The following is a 21,700-nucleotide window of genomic DNA, read 5'->3' as shown; positions in this document are numbered from 1 at the left end:
GCAAGTAATTAAAGCAATCAGAGGCTAATTGGAAGCTTAGTGCAATAGTGAGTGGGAGACAACAGGAATGGTGGCAAGCCGTGGATAATCTTGAAAGTGTTTTGCTTTTTAAAAAAGTTAACTTGTTTGTTATGAAAGATGGTGTTTTGAGAGGCAAAAAAAAAAACCCACAGGAAAATACGGTTTCCTGTCGGACACTGACCAGACGTACCTTCCTCACGAGGCTGGATGCTGATGAGGCATAATCTTTTCTGTCTCTCTCACGCTCACTTTTGGTGATGAATTCCATGAGCAATCCTGCAGGCACCGCTGGCATCTCCCCCAGCAGGCAGATAAGGCGCTGCCATCTGTTAGCCGAAGCCCAAGTGGCGTTCATGTGGGATGTGCCTGGCTCAGAGGTCCCCACTGGTAGGGCATGTTTCCAGCTTCGCAGCCTGGACTGTGAAGAATTTATCTCTGAGGAAAATCTTGGGACTTCGGACTGTGTTTTTCCATAGTCAAGAGTAAAACCATTGCATGCTGAAAGCAATTCTCTTTCTTAAATGCTATTTCCTAGGGATCCAGCCTGGCAATAAGGGTGTAGTGAACACAATTTGCATGATTTTCTGGGGATGAAGAGGGCAGGTTGCTTGTTGTCTGCATTCCAATGCCAGATTCTGGTCCTTTCAAGATCAGCCACTAATTCAGATGGTAAGAATAAAATGTTCTGTGCTAAGAATATCTCAGATATGTTTTTTAATTAGTTCTTGAAGATAAGTGATTGCAAAACCCAGCTGTTTACAGTAATAACCCATGTAGTCATATATTTCTAAATGTAAACTTAAAATCTTTTTGACTATACCCTTATACACTTCTTTCTTATCACTTAAAAAAAAGATCCCCTTCCTCCAACAAAATTATGCATTGTTGTCACTTGATAGTAATGAAACTTGTTTTCTTTGATTTCTAAAAAAAAAAAATAAAAAAATCTCCGTACAATCTTTTTGGTAACTGAGAGGGTTGACAAAACACAGTATGGCTGTCAGGCACTTGGATTCTGTAATGTTTGCAGGGGCTTTTTTTCTTTCTTTCTTTTTTTTAATTGCTTGATGCTCAAATTGAGAATTCCAAATAATTTATTAGATCTATTAAAACTGGCAGGTAGGTGAATCCTTAATGTTGCCTGAACTATGCTAGTAGATGATGTGTAGCAGATAGTGACTTTTTGGTATTTCTGAGCTGAAGGCAGCTTGGAGCAACTTTTTGTAAAATAAAGTAATTTTGACATCTTCTGATTTAGGTGTCCTTGAATATTTACTTTGGACATTAATTTTTTTTTTCTGCTGGTCCGAAATTCAACTTTCTTTTTCCCTGCTGTGTGCTTTTGATTAAATATCTGTTTGCAAGTTATCAGGGAAGAACTAAAGCGGGGCTTTATTTGTGTATCTGTCTTAGCTTATGTCAGCTTAGCTTTGCACAGAATACAAAAGAGGCTGTGGAGGGCCTTGAGCTTTGACTAGATAAAAACCTTGTTCTTCATACGCTGCTAGTGTACACTATTTTTAGTGTAGTCTTTTGTTTTTCCTAATAATTTATTGCTCTGTCTCTTGACTCACAGGTCACCTGATTTTAGAGCATGCAAGCGTAGAGTCTGGATCCTTTACTTTTCTGTAAACTGCTGGTTTATCTTGAGGAGCAGAATGGTGCTGCTGCTGGTGAGATTGGGCTGGAAGTGGTCGCTGAGGGGTGAGCCCTGTCCCTTCGGTTCTCTGGAAAGTATGTTCTAAGAATACACAGTACAGGGTGTTACAAAACACACGTGCAACCAATAAACTTGGAGCAGAGGCCAGGGATGGTGGGTGACTCGAGGTCAGTGCTGTGCAGGGAGACTATTGCCTGCTGGCCCTCACCGTGCCTGTCTTTGCTCCGTGCCAGCAACGGCGCAGTCATCCATGAACTCACTTTTTCCCTTGAAGGGAGAATTGTTTTGAACAGATATGTTATGAATACACCACTATTATTCTTGCTCTAGTAGTGTTAATTTTGGCACTTTGTGTGGGTGTCTTGCATCTAGGATTGTTATAAACTTGTTTTGTTCCATGAGGTGCCCAGTGGCTGGATGTTTCTGGTAGCTTTCAAGGCTGCAATGCAAGCCTGCCTCAATGGTTGAATGAAGGGGAGAGGGAAAGCAGACACTTATTTTGTAAGCAAACAAGTGTGTTACTTGAAATTTCAGTGTTCAGGTGGCCCCAGTTTTTGAAAAGATACATTCCAAGATGCGTGTATGTTTGGAGGGAAAACCTAACAAGGTCTAAATGCTCCAGAATTTCATTGGTCTGATTGTTTTTTAAAAATCTTAAAGTAAATCTGAACTGTAACAAGCTAAATGTCACTCAGCTAGATCCTGGCAATTCTTCAAATTATGTGAAAACAAAGAGGAACAAAGCCTGCATCCATCAAGCTATTCAGAACTTGCACAGATGAAATAGGTCTAGACATGTAAAATGACTATTCTGATGGTTTGGGTTAAACAAAAAGTTCATTACTGCCTAGATAGTTGCAGATTTTTTAATTCCTAGCCCATGAGGTGTCTTCAGCCTCATGGAAAACTGCACAGTCTGTCATCTTCTCCAGGATTTAAAAATAAAGCAAAATAAACTTCAGCTATCTGGATCTTGGGTTGTCTGAAACAGGGATATCAGCAGACCTGGGGTAACAGTGCTGGCATTCTCAGACCTTTCTGCTGATTCATAACATTGTAGTTTTTATAACTTCCTCTAAGACAACAGAATATTGGAAATTGAGTGTTGTGCACCCCTGAGGTGGAGGAGCTGCTTTTTGAGTGGATGAAGGGCTTATCGCTGTGCTGGTGAGTTGCTGACGGCACCTCTTTAGCACTGTCACTGAATTTGTAATGCTAGTAACGAAACCAAAACTTTTTGAAAATGTGTCACTTCTAGATGAGGATCAAAAGTCTTGCCCCTGAAGAAAGAACATACGAATCATGCATGTGGGAGGCCTCAGGTTTTTTAATAGTCTTAATAGTGTAGATTACAGTCACCAAGAAGTGGACTAGGTCATCGATGGTTTTGTTTTCCCAAAACATCTAGACTTATGCTCACCCCCCATCTCACAGCCTTCTCTGGCTTTACTGTTATTTTGGGTTTTTCTGGTTACCACAGTAAAACTGAGAAATTGCAGTATCTATTAAAAATAGATACTGATAGGTAGCTTTGAGGAGATTTTCAACGTGAGAAGTTCCTCAGCAGTCTTTACAAACAGTTGTATCTTTCTGTACATTGAAGAAAAGATATTTTTCAAGAGATTAAAAGCAGGGAGGAGTTACCAGGGATGTCTGATTTGTGCAAGTTCAAATTAACTGAAGTCAGTAGTTCCTGACTTCAGAGTCTGAAGATTGTGGCTATCAAAAACCATCAGCTGGGCTTGTTGGCACCTTATCATAGTGGGAAGATGATTTTGGCTACTAGTTACTGTATGTTTCAGACTGTGGAAGGCCAAGTGCTTTAGTAACTTCGTGTGCTTTGACAACAACATTGCGTTGAAGGCTGAGTGCTTAGTGAAGGGTTTCTGTAATGTGCGATCCCATAAGTCAACATGGTACTTCTCCAGGGGGTTTCCCTGACTCCAGCAGCTGTGGCATCCCTGCTGATTCCACCCAAAAGTGAGTCAGTGCTTTCACATTGTACTTTTTATGTTCACTCTGGTTTATTTTCAAGAACTCTGACTGCAGTCTGAAGCAAATGGGATATCTAACGGTTCTTTGTCTTGCAGTGGTTTTAGGGATTATAAACCAAAGTGGGACCTGTGCTTACACACAGTGTGGCTGGCCTTCCCCAGCAGGAGTTTTGTGTGCTCCCATTATTACAGTTTTGTTCAGGCTCTTAATGACTCTTAACTCAAAATCTTTTTGAAAGCTGAAGGCTGCTAGATACTTCTTTTCTAAGGAGGAATGTAGTTTTATTGATACTATCACAAGAACACTTGAAAATACATTGTCAAAACTTTCTAAGCACAATAAATATTTAAGATGATGAGATAAAGCGTGAAATACTCCTAGCAGATTTAAGTTTTGGTGTTGGTGAGGAAATTAAAAAAAAAAAACCACAACATTTTTTTGTTAAGTGCAACCCTACATCACTGTACTGTTCCCAAAGATACTTGAGTATATTGTGAAGATGATAAGCTATGGAGGAATGAACTGAGTAACGCTTTAGCAGAAATCTGGTCGGCACAAGATGCAAACATATTGTGTTCTAAGTAGAGGGCAAGCGCTCTCTGGCAGTTCTCAGAAGCACTGAAATACCTACTGTAGAATTTTTAAGCAGTCCCATGCTGTTTTCCAGTAACATCTGAGAATGATTTATTATCACAAATTACCACTTTCCATCTTTAAACCAATCTCTGTATAAAATATTGCAGAAGTCTGCAAATAGTTTAATCTTTGTCAAGCTGGATTGTTAAACCAATTAAAGAGGAAACTTACGTCTGTTGTCCTGAATTGTATTGTGTTTAATGCCTCAAATTATCTGGCATGCGTTTTTATTTATGTATTATAAAAACGCTATCACAGCTGGAATTTAATGCAGAGCTGCTGTCAACCTATTTAATGGGAGGGATATCTTGGCTTCCAAATGGAGTTAGACTTCTCAGTACTCAATTGCTGCAACTGTCATGGATGATAGGCCTTCAGAAAGAGATGAGGCTTAGCCATATATATGTGCTTTTTCATTGTTAATTCACGTTGAGCTTCCTTTGAAAAGAAAGCAACAGCTATGGAGCCACCGCAGTATGACGTTTACAGCTAGCATAAAGTGAGTAAACTGATGAAAGCTTTCCGTCTGGGAGTCTCCAGCCATGTAGTTGCTGCTGAGCTGGTTCTTGAATTAGCGAGTAACTATAGTGAAGATGGTCATCAGCTGTCATCATCCTCATCTCTAAACAAAGTTTGGGGAAGCCTTGATGAAAGATGAAACAGTCATCATCATCTATGTCAGTGAAAGAAGCGTGAAAAAAATAATGGTTGTGTATATATCTAGAAATCTCATATTAGAAAAATTTGTGTATTGATATAAAAGGTCTTAATTGTTTTTCCAGAAGATACTTTGGGAAGAAATGTTCACGTATTCTGTAAGCTTAAGTGCGCTCTGTTTTCTGTTCTAGGGTGACACACGGCTCCTTCAGCTGGCCAAACCAAGCATGTTGGACGCGGTTTCACATTATGGTAGCGGTGACTGTGAAGGTAGCCTAGGTCTGATCTCCACATTGCCCTTGTTTCCTCCTGTGAACTAGGGTGGGATTGAAAACAGGAGCATTTCAGTAATGGGTTTTCAATATAATTCTGCAAAATTTGTATCAGCCTATTTACGAGGGTGGTAAATCACTGTATTGATGGTGAGAGTGAAGGCTTGATATAGACCCTTTATTCCCTTCCAACTGCAGCAGAGTGTCCGTTCTAACCTTAGTGGCCCATATTACTTACAGGAGATGTTTTCTCCTAATTGTTTTCTTTTATGAACCAGCAGAAATACCTGAAAAAATAGTTTTGAGTTGCAGAATTAGAAATCCTATTGCTTTGTCAGGTTTTTTAAGTGGTGGTTGTTTTTTTTTTTTTTTTTTTTTTTGTTCAGGTACACTTATTGAATCGCACGGTTTGTTCTAACATAATCTAATTTAGGCAGAGCATCTGCTAATCAAGGGGAAAAATGTAAAAAGCTAGAGAAGAATGAATGGAAACCTCAGAAATTGCTTAGTCTGCTCCTGGTAGGCATGTTTGTTTCATTATATTATAACATCAGAGTGTTTTGTGTAGTCACATTTAACGAAATTACAATCTAGGAAACTGTAATGTAAAGGAAAACAGATGAATGTGTGCTTAAGTAAGGGCATTAGCTGAGACAAGTCCTCTTTGCTTTCAGTACCTGTCCAGTTATAGCATGTCGGTGCAAGTAGCGTCTTTTGTAACCTGTTCTGTAGACAAGTAAGTTTAAGGATCAGCAAAAAGTGCATGTTCTGTTCCTCCAACTGACTTATATTTAAAATGCTAAAGATTGCAGCACTGATAATCTTCCAGCTTTACACTGACATTTCAGCACTTATTTACCCATGTCAGGATACAGTGGAACAACCGTGTTTTAGAATATACGAGTTCTCTTGCAACTGTTGGTGAACTGTGGTTTGAAACGAGCCTCAAACTTCACATTTTCAGCTACTGCTTTCCTTCTGAATACAGACAATGAAATCATAACGATCAACCCTGCTTCACAATTTGTGATTTTCTTGTGGAGCTATAAACAAATCAGCTTACATCGTTTGTTCTTAAGTATTCATTTTCTTTGTCCAGTTAAGAGAAAATAAAACCAGTTTCCCTGATCAAAGTGCAAATATTGGATCTAGAATTTGGTTTAATGCCAAAAAATCAAAAGAAGCAGGTCACGCTGTTGTTGCTTAGGTAAAAATAGAAAGCTACAGTTGGAAGAAAAGTGACTCACTAAGCAGTATGGTGATGGCAAAATAGGATGTCAGCCAAAATGCAGGAAGCAAGATGGGAACACCCAGATCAGTTTAACAGTCTGTATTTTACACTCCCAAAGAGTGGTAGTTTCAAGGATTACTGCAGGAAATTTAAGCTTTAAATGAATGTAACTGGATTGTATTTCTACACTTATTAAGCTGTTTGAATGTGGGTAAGTTTTAGTAAAATGTGAATTGTATATTTTTGGGGGTTTTTTTTGTGTTTGTTTTTAGTTTGTTGGCTTTTTCCTCCAAGACCAACTGTAAGACAATCCCTTTTCGGTAACTTTATTTACAGTAAGGCTGCCTGGAGGTTAGCTCTGGATGCTGTGAGAGGTGTCCAGCAGCAGCACGCGGTAGATAGACAGTGGTACACACGTACCAAGGGAGTTACTGCAGCACTGCAGTCTGGAGTGGAGCTGATGGCACTGATTGGAGCTGATTGATTTTTATTGCTCTGGAGCAACTTCAACTGCCGTGTAGCTGTGTCCTGATTTTTAAAAATCCCCCTGTACTTATAAGATGGTGTGCTTTGTTCTGCTTTTCTAATTATAAACTGGTGTAACAACACAAAAGGAAGTGGATTTCTTCCTATTCTCATACACAAAACCAAGCAGATCCAGCAATTTTATTACGGCAGGTATGCATTGATCCTAGTGTTGGGTTCCTGTGCTGCCATTGCTTGCCTGCAGCTGAACTGCTTTGATGATGAGGTAGTGGTTCAGTTTGGTACCCTGGAAAAAGGAAGGAGGCAGCAAGAGTGGGATGAAGTACTGTGCTGCTCTCATGTTTTCATAATGGCTGTCCCCGAGCTCAGAGCTCTTGAGCCCTAAGAATCTAAGACAGCAGTCAATGTGGGGGGCAAAAATCTTTATAGGGGTATTCCTAAGATAAGGTGAGTCACCAGTTCATTACATTTGCTTGAATTTAAGTGAACTTAACTAATAGTTCATTTCATGAAGCAAGTAGACCATCTCATGACTTTTTAAACTCTTAATATTTCAAGGCTTTTGAAGCGTGTGACTTCAGATATAATTACAGGTTTGTAATACGCAAACACAACACGACTGCTCATTCAGAGAATCATGAATTTGGGGGGTTCAAGGGCAACTTTCTTTTGAAGTGAAGCACAAGGTGGAATTAGTTAGCTGAAGCATCCGTAGGTGTTTCTAATTCCAGGAGAGAAGCTGTTAGTCAAATGTTTACATTGTGTTTCATTTCCTTTACAGTAGTTTCTTGAATCCCTGCCTTTTAAAATACGGAACTACCTTTAACCTACTTTTTGGAATAGCAAGATAATAAAACTAATTCAGAGCTGACTGTTCTGGGGGAAGGGCTAGAGAGCTTTTGCTGTAATTTTTTAAATGCGGAGTGATGCCTTTGCTAGGAGGTGATGGGTTCTGAATGCTGACAGTGCAGCTGCTTTTTCTCCAGTGTACCTGACTTTCCTGCCATGGGACTCTTAGACTGAAGCATCTCCTTACGAACTGTCTGTACTAAGAGTTCAAAAAAATAAGATCCAAGTACTTAAGCAATATTTTTAGCCTTCCAAAAAAATTGTAGCAGATGAGGGAAGCAGAGGTGAGGTGGGCAACCATGCCATGATGCCCGCTGGACAGCTGGGGCAGGGCAGGAGCAGGGCTTGTGTCAGCTGGGAATTCAGGCAGCCAAGACCATGCCCTCCGTGTTCTGTTTAGTGTTTTGCTTGCTCGGTTTCAACTCTAAAAAGTGAAGTTGAAATCTGATTACTTTAAATCGGTGGCCTTCAAAATCCATTATGGATGCCTAAAGATTTTCCAGGGAAGGTTTGGACTGTTACCGAGCATATTTAAAGGCAATTAGCAGTTGTTTCATGGCTTCTCTAAGAAAATAGCTCTCCAGATCAGTGGAGGCCAGGACTAATGGATACTTCAAGCTGAACAAATTTGTCTGTCTTTGAAGAAGGGCACTTTACGAAAATGAGCTCTCCTCCTGAGAAAAGGAGGACAAGCTTGGTAGATAAATGTCTTTTCCAACCTAAACGATTCTATGATTCTATATTTGTGGTGTCCAGTGCAGTATGAAAGGTGCTAGGACACCAGAATAAGCGTGGACTGAGAGAGGTGACGTGGTGGCACTGTGGAGTGGTGACAGGAGGAGGGCAGGGGGCCGGAGGAGCTCTCCTGGGCTGTCCCCGGGCAGGACAGGGCAGCAGCTTGCAGCTGGATCTGCTGCTGGAACATAAGGGGTTTACGTGATACTCGGTGGTGTTTCCTGTCTAAGCCTAGAAAATAGATTAAATGCTCTTCTAATATACATATTTCAGGAAAACACTTTCTGTAATTACTACAGAAAATGCTGCGAAAGGAAAGGGAAGGGAGTTGGTCCACACAAATGTGACCTGGTTGGGAAAGGAGTCAGCTGGGCACAACTGGAGTAACTGAAGTGTTGGGAGAATCCTTGAGTTACAGTTAAGTGGATTTGTGACTCACTAGTACCACGTACCTAACTTCCGTAGGTGGTGTAGGATGTGAGCCAATTTAACTTTTTTGGGGTGAGGGTGACTTCTTTGCCTCAGTGATTGTGCACGGGGGAGGACGAGGATCTGACGGCTTTCTTTGTGACGTTAGTTAAATGGGCTTTTCTCTTTGTCTATAAGGTGTAGAACATCAGTTCTGTTGAGGTTGGTATGTGCAGGAAACAAAAGGAAGACAAAATGATGTGCCTCCAGGTTTCAGTTCTCCGGTTTTGTATGTTTTGGTTTATGTGTAGTAGCTTCAAGTCTAAATTTATACTTGTCTCTTTTTCCCTTCTAGAGTAGTCTTGACATCTGCTGCTATCTCTTGTGACCACCTGGTCAATAAAATTTAGTTTCAATGTATTGATTAAAGGGCTGTAGTGCCTTGTTACTTTAATTCCTATGTACTTGTGTCAACTAACTGGTTTTTTTTTACTATTTTAAGGGGAATAAACCCCAGACGCTGCTGGGATGCATATTTTATGCTATATGCCTGCATGTTCTGTTGCTAGACATGAAGCAGAATGATCATCATATTTGTATAGTTAGATTGTAGGATTGATGTTATTCTATGCACAATATATGCTGTGTGTCTTAAACAGGGCTGATTCATAAACAAAAGCAAACAGTTACAGTGCGCGCACACAGAGTAAGACTTTCTTTAAACTAAACACTGAGTTTGCTGTTTCTATAAATGTCTTTCCACCCTTGCCCTCAATTACATCAACTTGCATCATCTGTGTCTGTTGTATAGGAACAATTACCAGGCTCCTTAATATTTATAGGGTTTTTTACTTTATGAAAAGTCTTAGAAGTTGCTAAATGATATGGAAATATAGTGGAGCTAAAAAAAGTCGGTATGCCACATAAACTTCGTAGGAAAACATACTTCTCAACACCCATGGCTATTTGTGCTGTAATTTTTCTTTTTTTTAAAGTTCAGATCAAATACCTCGTTTGTAACGTTGCTGACGTAATTTTCAAGTGTTGGCCCTGCCTTTGTAATGCTGCTAGAAAACAGTAGCATCTTCTAGTTCAATACTTGCTGTTTATCATCCTTTAATAAGATGCAGTTTTGATTTTGAAACAACATTGTGTTTTTGTAACTGCAGCCAATACGAATGTGTGTCTCTAGCTAGTTGGGTCTCTCCTCCATCCTTAAGGCAAGAAACTGGTTGCTTCTGAAATAATAGGTCTGATACAGGAACAGAGGCAGTGTTTGCAAATTTAACTTAAAAGTAAGTTTCATCTGTTTACATTAAGTAATATGTATGTATTCTGACTCTTGAGTAATGATTATCTCAGATTTATTTACCTTGCTTTATTCACTAGATCTTGCTTATTTACTGCATTCACTGGATCTCGCATTTGGACATGTTTAGACTATCTATGGCTTGTATGCAGATTTGTGATTTTTATCTGTAAAGTTACTGAGCATTTTAATATATAAGCTTTGGTATCAGGGTGTTTTTAATGCAGAAAGTGGGTGGCTTTTTACCTGAATCTAACTAGTTCAGCATAAGCACTCAGGCCATCAGATTTACAATGAATTTGTGTCAAGTCCAGAAGGTTTTGATCAAAAATGCATGATTTTTGAAAAAGCCAAATAAATAATGTCTGCTGTTTCCCATGGTAAGCTGCTAATGTTAATTGAAGGGCATGTCTATTTATTTTACTGTTACTTGCCATTTACAATTCTGTAGTGTAAATGGTGAGGTATTGCATCTTACTGTGCATGTTTCTGCTACAGTAAGACGTTTGGGATGGGATCTGTCTGCATAAACACCTGCATGTCTTAAGCTCTTTAATTTTTTTTCTTTAAAATGATAGACGTCTCTACATATTTTAACTAAGCGGAATTCCTCTTACACATTTTCTTAAGGATGTATTCCCGTTCTGTTTAGTCTGCTAAGCATGAGGCAATTCTTGTTTAAATTAATATCACTCCTGCTGAACACTTCTTAGTTTTTTGGAACTTCTGTGTCAGAGTAGGAAAAATACTCCAGTAGTGATCCTTCCTGGTGTGGATTTCTTAGCATTACCCTGGCCTTTAGACGTACAATGATGAGCATGGTGCTTGCGCTAGCAGGAAGATAATGCTGCAGTTGTTTGGGGGTTTTGGGTTTTTTTGTCAGCTGTAATACCCAAATCCTTTTCGGAGCCTTTCCAAATCCTGTTTCCCGAAGTATGACTTGCCTATTGTTCACCTGACTTTTAGCTGGGGGGGGGGAGGGGGGAAAAAATGTGCAGGTGCCTAATTTGGTAGTGATATGAGTCACCTACAAAAGTATCTTGTCCTCTCTGTTATTTACCATTCCTTTAATCCTTCGTGCACTCTTTATTAGTCATTTTCTGCCATCCGTCAGATGAATGACCATTTTAACTCATGCCGAATGATTTAATGTATTGTTCATGTGCCATATGGGGTCCTCCAGGGTAACTCATCTATCCTCTGGATTTTCTTCTGCCTGAGGGCAGGTGGTGGCCTGATGAATTGTCCTGGCAGCATCCTGTTCTTCCAGGGCCCGCCGTCCCTTCCTGGTCGGGGTGCTCCCGGGGTAGGGGCAGGCAGCTGGCAGGGGTGGCTGTTTTGGAAGGGCCCCTTCCCTGCTCCCTCCTGGATGGTGGAGCCATGGGACTTGTGCGGGTTGTGGTAGTCCAGTGTAGTACGCACAGATGCGTGCATGCAGATGTGGTGTGTGGCCACGTGTGCCACGGACAGGTGTGGGTGCATGGTGGGGAGAGGCTCCTCCCAGTTATAGCCCATCCCTGTCACCCAAAGCAGCTTTGTAAGTGCATCCCTTTAAAAAGGGGGAAAAGAGTCAGTGAAGGTGAAGACTCCTGTGCAATGAACAGAGTTCCCTGGCAGTGGGCTGGCTTCTCTTATTTGCCTTATGTCGTTCCCTCAAAATAGGCTGGAAGCCCTGGGGTCCGTGCAATACAAGCCTGGGCTAGGCAAACATGTACATGCAGAAGCTAGTTTTACACACTTTACAATTTGCATATGCAGGTAATTGCACATTTAATTGGAGCTTTTGTTTCATGCATCCCTTCTTGTACTGATCTCTCAGGTCTGTCTTGCTATGTTTGCCAAATGCTCTGCTATTACGGAATGAAGAAAAAAAAAAAAAGACTGCTGAATTCTTTCTTTTTTTCCAAGTTGAAAATTATTTTATGCATGGTAATCAAAAGATAAATAGAAATTAACTGTATCCCTGTGGCTATTTTGTTTTGGTAGATGACATAGGACACTTAAGCTAGAATTGTGAAGATGTCATGTGCTTTAGTTCCCCTAAAGCATTAAAATAAAGAATCTCAGCAGCCTTGCCTCTACCTGCTTTTCTTTGCTGCTCTTAAAATAGACTTTGAAGTGAATATGTTTTAGCTTTCTCAGAAAAGAGATTTTTCTGTAACCACTTCGGTAACTAAATCATTTTGATACTTAAGCGTTACCAAGCAGAGAGGGGAATGACACAGTCTGGTTGTACTTGTCTCTGTTTGAATGATGTGTGACATCCTCGTGATGAGGGAGGAGGAGGACAAGGGTGCCTTACAAAACACGATAAAATCAGAGGACTGGTGCATCCTACCTCTGCAGGAATCAAGTGTGTTTGGGTAATTCATGAAGAGCAATGCCAGCTGCTGCTTTGTCTATGGAGACTTGTTGAGTTTTAATTCTTTGCACAAGTATAGACTGGCCGTGGTACAAAACAATAAGTACTCTGTATGTTCCTTGGGAACCTTCCCTATGTGTTAATGGTAGCTAAAAATGGACTTCTCAAGTAAGCCTTGCCTCTCAGCAGGAGTGCCTCACAATACAAATCTTAAGAACATTGTGTCCCACTTTTTCTAATAGAAGTAAACCTTTCCTTTTTTTCTTATTCAATTTTTAATGTATTTGATGATGTACCGTGGCTTCTCTTTATCTGTCACATGATACTAATGATGCCAAGTCATACTGCCATCAGACGTCTCCCACTAGAGTCCAGGAAACTTGTTTTCTTCCAGAGAAGCCGTGATTCAGCTGTGGTTCACAACACAAACATGTTTCTTGGCTTCACTGAAATCTGGTGCATTGACCAGTTACTACATGAAGCTTTCTTTAGAGTATCTTTGATTTCATCTGCTTGTAGTGACAACGTTGTGAGGTGAGGAAAGCTGGTACAGTAACTTGGGCTTTATGGGGGGTGCAGCCAGACTGATAGAAAGATCCATTTCGCGTATCTCTTGTTTTAAGTGTAAATTGAAACAAAACGTGGGGTCAGACAGCAGTTGTAAGCTTGTTATATAAAGCAGATGTAATTATTTTTTCTCCTTTTGAAATGACAGATACTTTGGATGAATACTTTGAGTATGAAGCTGAGGAGTTCCTGGTCTCCTTGGCCTTGTTGATCACCGAAGGTCGAACGCCTGAGTATTCAATCAAGGGCAGAACAGAGGGCTTTCACTGCCCACCGGCACAATCAAGTCAGCCGCCAACAACTAAGCATGAATGCAGCGACAAACTGGCTCAGGTAAGATGGTACCCATGTCATTTTAAGTGTGTTGGTGCACATCCTTGCAACCGTGATTAAAGTCAGCTGAGAACCCCGTGGCAGATTCACAGTTAAGCATGAATAGCAACTTATTTCTGTCAGTCCTGCATTCAAATTAGTATGTAATTCAGTATTGTACTAATAATAGATACATCCTTAAAATGAGAGATCATTAAGCCTTTTATCCTTCAACATGAAATTCTGTATGACTACCTGAATGCAGTACCTATTTGAGTCTTTATTATGCAAATGGAGAGTGCTATACTTAGCATTCTTGGTCTCGGGTTTCGTTTTTGGTTTAGTTTTTTTTTAAAAAAATCTAGGCTAACTTGCTGAACTTCTTGCTTTTCCAGGTTTTCTTGAAAAGTTAGTGGTCCAAAAAACACAAGTACATCAAATCTAGCCCATCTGGGAGTAAGGCTGGAGAATCCCATCTCAAGTAGAAGTTCCTAAGTGCTGTGTGAATTTAAGTTATTATTCATACAGAAATTAGCCCGTTCCAAGACACAGAATTTACAAAGATACCGCTTGAGTGTGTCTATCCAAGAGGATGACTTGAGAGTGGTACAAAGTAGCAAAGTATAGTGCTCATTTATGAGATCATTTAACTTTCTACAGAAGCTGCTCAAATGGCAGCCATAAAGGATTTGTTAATTATTTTTCATTTAATAGCTCTGGAATCTTATGTCTGATTTGGTGAAACCTAGTTTACAGAATTTGACCCTTACCCTTTTCCAGTACTTTGGAACATGCTTTTAAGGTAGATTTAAATCTGGCTAGGATTTTTATGGCTTGCTTATGTTGACATTTTTTCTTTCCCACAGTGTCGTCAAGCCAGGCGAACCAGATCTGAGGTTATGCTACTGTGGAAGAACAATATTCCAGTCATGGTAGAAGTGATGCTACTTCCAGACTGTTGCTATAGCGATGAAGGGCCCACCACCGAGGGGAATGATTTAAATGATCCTGCAATCAAACAAGATGCATTGCTGTTAGAAAGGTGGATTTTGGAGCCAGTTCCTCGACAGTAAGTTGGATGTTAGGGTTAGCTGATAGTTGCGGGAATCTTGTCATATTAAAGTCCTTGAAGTAACCAGTTAGTGGTTTTGAACTGGCCCATTGCCTTGGGGACTGATTTAAGAAAACCACTATTTGCCAGTGAAATTGAAGCATCTTTTAATCTTAGTCCTCTACTCATAGTTTCTGCAGTGAACATGGAACAATGCAGAGTATGAAATGCTCCTAGCCGAAAATGGTCATTTTTAGACATTATTTATGTTAAATTGTGTAAATTATTATGTGGATAAAAACAAATCAGGCTCTGTAATTGTTGAAATGTTTGAGGAGTTTGTTTTGCTTGATTGAGCTGTGCTTTATTTTCAGAACGAGGATCTGATAATGTCCTAGTTTTAGTTCTAACCGTTCTCTGTGTATATTCTTACCAACACCCATGTGTTTCTCTTAATACATTTTAGGAGTGGAGATCGATTTATTGAAGAGAAGACCCTTTTATTGGCTGTTCGCTCTTTTGTTTTCTTCTCTCAGCTAAGTGCGTGGCTGAGCGTTTCACATGGTGCTGTTCCCCGAAACATTCTGTACAGGTGCGTCTGGGGTGGAAAAACCCCTCGTTTGTTCTTTGTAGGTTGTTTCAACTTGTCTTAAAACCTTTTTCCCTTCTGTTTTTCTGTGCTCTCAGAAAGTGCCATGCTGTTGGCCTAGTGCTCTGACAGTTATGTAGGATCCATATACTTCACAAAGTACAGCAGTTGCTGGCGTCGCTAGTGCTTTTTCTTAGACATTTGTTATGAAGTAGATAATTAAGACTCTTCACTTAAATGTTTCTGTAAATGCCCTTCTGTATTGTTTCAGGGTGAGCGCTGCAGATGTGGACTTGCAATGGACATTCTCCCAGACACCGACTGAGCATGTCTTTCCTGTTCCTAATGTTTCTCACAATGTGGCCTTGAGAGTCAGCGTCCAGTCCTTGCCCAGACAATCGAATTACCCGGTTTTGACCTGTAGTATTCACACGAACCTTAGCTTTTACGAAAAGCGAATGCAAGAGCGTAAGTTACATCAGCGCAGCGATTCTAGTGTGGCACAGCAATGCAGTACCTCCAGTCCGCAGCGCTTCTGTGGGAAACAGACATGGACAATGACACCTGAAGGCCTACTTAATGGAAAAAAGACAACTGAATTTACTACATCTATCAGAAATTTAAAACTTTATCCATCTACCGGACTTGGATCTGACTTTGGGGCGTCACAGCCTAAAGTTCAGGGCTATAATGCTACAGCGGACAATAAGACAAAATCTCGTGAAACACCTGTGAGAACTTTTAAATCCTTTTCTCTAGTTGATTCCCGTGGTTCAAATAGTCACTGCGCTCACCAGCCCACAGGAGAAACCAATCCTTTGATAGGCTCTTTACTTCAAGAGCGACAAGAGGTCATCGCGAGGATTGCTCAGCACTTGATTCACTGTGATCCGGCTACTTCACCGGTTGTTGCTGGACGCCCGTTCAACATACATGAGAACGGCTCAGCTACACCAAAAGCTTTTCGGAGTACTTACGAAGATGAAAACTTGCCAAGGAAAGGCAAGGAAGCCTCCCCAGTTTCTGTTGCCGGCTTAGACAATGCAGTACAAGAAGATGGTGGTGAAGGCAAAACGAGAGCGGTACCAGAGGTCAGTCTGCTCGATGCCCGTGTTCCAGTGAACCACTGTGGCCGTCAGTCGGCAGGAGAGAGTAATCCCCTAATCGATTCTCTGCTCCAGGAGCGGCAGGAGGTGATAGCAAGGATTGCCCAACACTTGATTCATTGTGATCCAGCTACTTCTCATGTCACTGGACGTCCATTCAAAGTGCATGAGACTAGCCCCGTTACTTCCAAAGTTTTCCGAAGTACATATGAAGGTGAAAATTTGCTGAAGAAAGGCAAGGAATCATCTTCTGTTTCTTTTGCTAGATCTGATTTTTCTTTGTTAGAAGACAGCAGTAAATCAAGGATGAAGACACCTGATACTCCAGTCAGTCCTTCTAGGTTTGATGGAGAATTGAAGGCTTCTCTGAAACTCCAAGCAAGAAGAAAATTGGTTTTAGCAAAACCCAGTGAAGCTGTCCGAAATGCATTTCATCAAACTTCAAATAAAACTTCTCATGCATTTACTAACATTCATACATCATCATCATGTGTTAAAGAAAATAAATCTGAATTGCCAGATAAATTGGAAATGATAAGTTCTGGTTATGCACAGAAAGACCAGATAACCAACAGAATTAAACAGTGTTCAAATTTGAGCAGCATTGATGAACAGATTTGCACAAATAAACTAAAAGAAAGAACAGTTGTTAGTGAGAACAATGGCATAGACAGTTTTAACAATTTACAGGTAGATAAATGCAGAATACTTGAAGGTACAAAAAAAGCAACTGTGATGCAGGTATCTGACTCTTTGCACAAAAATGAGCTTAAGTGTTTAGATAAAGACTCAAAAAAACCAAATATTTATGAGCAAAATACTCAGCTTATTAGTATTGAAAATTATTTAAATAAAGACCATGACAGTTTCAAAAACAAAAGCAAACAAGATAAAACAAAAACTGCACACGATGAGAATGAGGACCCAATAAGCCTCGATTTCCAAAGCACTTGTCAGAAGAAACCTACAGAAGACTGCATAGTTAAGTGTGAGCGGCTGAAGAACCCAGATGTACAGGTAAATACACAGAGGAAAAGATGAATTCTTAGCTGCTCTTAGATAGCTTGTGCTGTGTCTGCTAAGGACCAATATGAAGAGGAATTCAAGCCTGACTTTGTATGAAGCCGTGTGTTACTATTGTCTTCTTGGTCTGCAGTAACGTTTGGCTGGTAGTGCCTCCCCCATACCTTCTTAATTATAAATTTAACATTGAGGAGAACATTGTCTTATTCTGCTCACGGTGATAGCATTATGAAGGACAGTTTCCATAGGCAGTTAGGCACCCTGTCCCTTTATTCAGACACTGCTGTTTTTATATGGTATGTGATCTTTAGTGAGCAGTTTGTGTGATTGTAGGTTTGAGTCAAGGGGAATTTACACTGAAAGTTTCATAATATCCCGGTGTGATGCAGATCCACCTGGTTCAGAAGTCGTCTTTGTTAGAGCAAGCAAAGCGTTACTGTGGTAGGTCATTGAAATATCCCATTGATATCTTGAGTAAATTTATTTTGCTGACAGAGAGCACCGTCTCTAAAACACACAAATATATGGCGGAAACATAATTTTCGATCCTTGGATGGAACTTCAACCAAGGCTTTTCATCCAAGAACTGGATTGCCTCTGCTTTCAAGTCCTGTAAGTTACTGTTGAAATTACAACTTACCTTTTGACTGACAAAGGAAGCATTTTGTTTAGTGTCTGTGTATGGTAAAAAATTTGCCAAATTACCTAGGTGGGGGTGTGTGTGTGTGTTTACTTTCAGTGTCAGAGCGAATACTCTTACAAGTGGACACTTGAGAGTTCACACTCAAATGAAATTGGACAATAATTTTGGAAACGAAAATATTAGAGCTAGTTGTTGAGATCCTGTCAAGGTTAACAAAAGGCGACATTAGAAAAATCTACGGCAAAAAAATGCTTTGATGCTATTTTAGAGGCACAAAAGAAAGCAGTTTGGAGATTAGTGTTTTAAGTTTAAGCTAATATGTTTTGTCACTTAAGAGGTTTTGTGTAAATTATTAATACCTGATTGCCTATTATTCCAAAGCTTTTGTTTCCGTGACCGGTTTGTACTGGATATTCTTCAGCAATCAGAGATGTCACTAAGTGAAACACAAATGCTGTGTAAGACAGAAAGACATTGGGGAATGTTACAGTTCTTGGTAGGTTGTTGGGAGTTTTAAAGAAAAAGGCAGTCACAGTAAAAACTACTGAAGTAGTGATGTTTTGTAATTAATAGGTGACGTGTTTTACTCTTCAGCGCTTGTAAAGGCCGTCATATTTTCGGGAAACTTGGATAGAAGTTGTTACAGCCTGTTTATTAGTAGTGCTCTGGACTGTTCCAGAGAGACATCAGCCTCTTGAATGAGCCTTTATTTAAGTACTTGCTGTTAATCAAAATTTACAGTCTTGTCATTAATAATTTTAGAATTTTCTTCACTAGGTTTAGAATGTGTAGGAATTACTCTCTTCTGCTTTGCTTTTGTAATTTTGTAATGTAATGCAAATTCTTGGCAAACTTGTGCTCACTTGGCAAAATTGTCCTCACTAGTGGTACAGTTTTCAAATTAGCATCTTCTTTCCCTCTTGAGGTTCCTCAAAGAAAAACGCAGTCTGGGTGCTTTGATCTGGATTCATCACTGCTGCAGTTGAAATGTTTGTCTGCAAGAAGGTATGTTTTATTTACCAGAATTGTTAAGAATTTTGGGGGAAACATAATGTATATACATACCTGTATGCAACAACAAAGCATGTTGGCAAAGCCAAAAATTGGGTGCCTTTCAAAACCCCCCCCCCCCCCCCCCCTTTTTTTTTTTTTGAAATACGTATTGGCAGCCGAGTTGCCCCAGGAGTGTCCAGGTTAGCTCTGGGCCATAACCATGGTACGACAGCTGCTGCTGGCATGAACTCTGTCCTGTGCAGGGGTAGGTATGCTGTAAAAATACCCTTGAATTTTCAAAAAGAAAAGATAGTAATAGTTGATTCTTCTTCAAATCAGTGGGTTTTTTGTGTTATGTTTTGTTCGTGGTGTTGAACAGGTTAAACATTTTGCCTTAACTTGTTCAGAGCACTTAACGTTTAAAAGGGACCAACCATGACCTTTTATACATTAGTACACACAAGATAAACAGCTTTTAGTAGAGTGGTTTGATGTTCAAAGCTTCATGGTGTGAGACAAAAATATCTGCGTACTAGAGAAAACAATCTGATACTTTGGTTCCTGCTAATGGAATTAATGAACAACCTAAATTCTTGTTGTCTTTATTTATCCCTTGTTAACTGAAAAAACTGTCAGAAGTTCTACATTACTAGAAAATGTTTTGCTAAAGCATTAACAAGTGATGTTCAACTGTTACTTCTTTAGGACAACATTTTGTAATACAGTAAGTAAACGATTCTTTATAGAGCTGTTTATACCCAGAAAAAAAAGGCAAATGGTTTTATCCTTTATGTTTGTTCTTTTTTTTTTTTAATAGCCCACAACAATGTATAAACAGAGACAGTGATCCAGAGAACCATGGGAAACCAATTCTAAGTTCTAGTGCTCCACCAGTAACAAGTCTTAGCCTTCTGGGAAACTTTGAGGTATTGCATATTCTCTAGAATTCTTGTGGGTATTTTTAGTATTCTACTGTACTGCTTTTGAAAGTGCATTACTGGGAATAATTCCAGCCTGATCACAATGTAAAAGTTCATAATTAAATTGAATAAAATTTGTTTTAATTTCCAGCTGAAAGGCACATTTCATGCCCCAGACATCATCTGTCTCAGATTCAGATACAATGAATTGCTTAGAACTTTTATTTCCCACTATGGTCAGGTTAGGAGGAGTTCTGTTGACATAAATGAGATTTAACAACCTGTAATTGTTCATGTTCATAACATACCTAGAAAAAAGGATTTACATTTTTGCTCTTAAAGTCTACTTAATGTGTCACAAAAGCGGTGTTAAATCAGTGTAGTAAACAGAATGTGTTTGAAGCATAGCCTCCAGCTTTTCACTTCACGTAGCTTATCAGCTATCACTAACTAATAGCTAGTGCATGAATGGATTGTGTTGTGCTCAATATTTGTGAAATATGGGGGTGAATATGTTGAGGAAAGTTACAGATTCTAGACTTTTCAGATAGTATATCTCAAGGAAAATCATGCATAGATCCTGCTGCAGTAAAATTCTCTGTGGGCATTTGCACCAGTTTGAGTGATGACTGGATTTGGATGATGCTTTCTCTTAAACCGTTGTCATCTTGCTGAATGTTCTGCTGTTCATCATAATTTTTGCTTCAGTGTTGATTTTTGACAGGTCACCTTACAAAAGACCCAAGTTCTTATATAAGTTTTCCTTGTTTGCTGCTTAGTTTTGCTGTATTTTATTTGAGGCTTTCCCAAATGAAGCTGTATGTGTTTTGTTTTTCAGGAATCTGTCCTGAATTTTCGCTTAGACCCGCTTGGTGTCGTGGAAGGTTTCACAGCAGAAGTGGGAGCAAGTGGAGTCTTTTGTCCCACGCACATGACTCTGCCAGTTGAAGTGTCATTCTACAGTGTTTCAGATGATAACGCACCCTCTCCTTACATGGTAGGTGTGTGGCTGGGTTTATTTTAAACAAGTTCTGATAGGTAGAGGTGAAGAACAAGAGCTTGGTGAGTAGAGGGTCAGGAAGCAGGAATTTGCAGGGACCTGGTTATTTTCAACTGGTTATCGTGGAACTCTCCTGTTCCCTTCTATCCCTACCAAGTGCTTTTCCTCCCATTGCACTGCCCCACCATCCAGCTGCTCTTGTCTTAGGATATTGAACGTACTTGTCTCCCTCCACGCTGGACTGATCAACCCCTGCCAGATATCTCTTTATCTAACTTAAAATAGGCAGTGAGGCAATAGCTGGGCTTAATGGGATACATTTTGTTGTCTCAACAAGCAGCTGCCCTGGGCAGCTAAACACTCTGCCAGTGCCTTAGGTGCAGGCCAAGGTACAACTGCTGATGGAGACCTTAGACTCCAAAGTTGTTCAGCCCTTCCTGTTAAAGCAGGTGTTGGCTGAGCTAGCGTGACACACGGTGCTCACATAAGCTGCGTGGTTTGCTGATGTTTGCATCAATGCGGTGTTTGTGTTCTGGGTATCTGCGCGCTGGTTCTGTTCCACATTTCTACAGTGACAGCACAATTTTTGGATGTTTCAGAGTGCTTCCTTGTAACCAGGAAAAGATGTCTTGTATGCTAGCACTGAATCAGATGGCTAGGTGTGTTCTGAATGACTGTTAAGGAACAGTGTTACCTGGGTGACAAATCTAATTTTTAGAGGTTTTCATATGTGTATGTCTAAAGTATGCTAAATAGTCAGTTTAAACATGAAAGTAAAGCAGTGAACATCTGATTATCCCAAAATTTTGATTTTAAATTCATAGAACTTGCCATATTTCTGACTTTCTGTTTTAATTTAAAAGTATTCAGAAAAT

At 39.9% G+C, this 21,700-nt stretch overlaps 1 protein-coding gene across 14 annotated transcripts in view; it reads left to right on the top strand.

Moving 5' to 3' along the window:
• Positions 1–21,700, top strand: part of FAM214A (family with sequence similarity 214 member A) — a 49,399-nt gene that overhangs the window by 17,941 nt on the left and 9,758 nt on the right. For 2 of the 14 annotated variants that reach the window (XM_040601769.1, XM_040601770.1), the window contains exons 2-12: positions 557–690; positions 1,598–1,694; positions 5,161–5,248; positions 13,337–13,521; positions 14,367–14,569; positions 15,018–15,143; positions 15,412–17,263; positions 17,765–17,881; positions 18,838–18,917; positions 19,723–19,831; positions 20,664–20,822. In XM_040601769.1, coding sequence (XP_040457703.1) covers positions 1,680–1,694; positions 5,161–5,248; positions 13,337–13,521; positions 14,367–14,569; positions 15,018–15,143; positions 15,412–17,263; positions 17,765–17,881; positions 18,838–18,917; positions 19,723–19,831; positions 20,664–20,822 — 2,934 coding nt within the window. In that variant the 5' untranslated portion in view covers positions 557–690; positions 1,598–1,679. Of the gene's footprint in view, positions 1–556; positions 691–1,597; positions 1,756–1,796; positions 3,662–5,160; positions 5,249–13,336; positions 13,522–14,366; positions 14,570–15,017; positions 15,144–15,411; positions 17,264–17,764; positions 17,882–18,837; positions 18,918–19,081; positions 19,171–19,722; positions 19,832–20,663; positions 20,823–21,700 lie in introns of those variants that run through there. The other 12 variants (XM_040601777.1, XM_040601768.1, XM_040601773.1 and 9 more) reach the window with 9 other exon arrangements.

This window comes from Falco naumanni, chromosome 7 (genome assembly GCF_017639655.2).
Source record: "Falco naumanni isolate bFalNau1 chromosome 7, bFalNau1.pat, whole genome shotgun sequence".
Classification (NCBI taxonomy): Eukaryota; Metazoa; Chordata; class Aves; order Falconiformes; family Falconidae; genus Falco; species Falco naumanni.
Note: the sequence above shows the minus strand (reverse complement) of the source record. Positions and strands in the feature narration are given on the sequence as shown.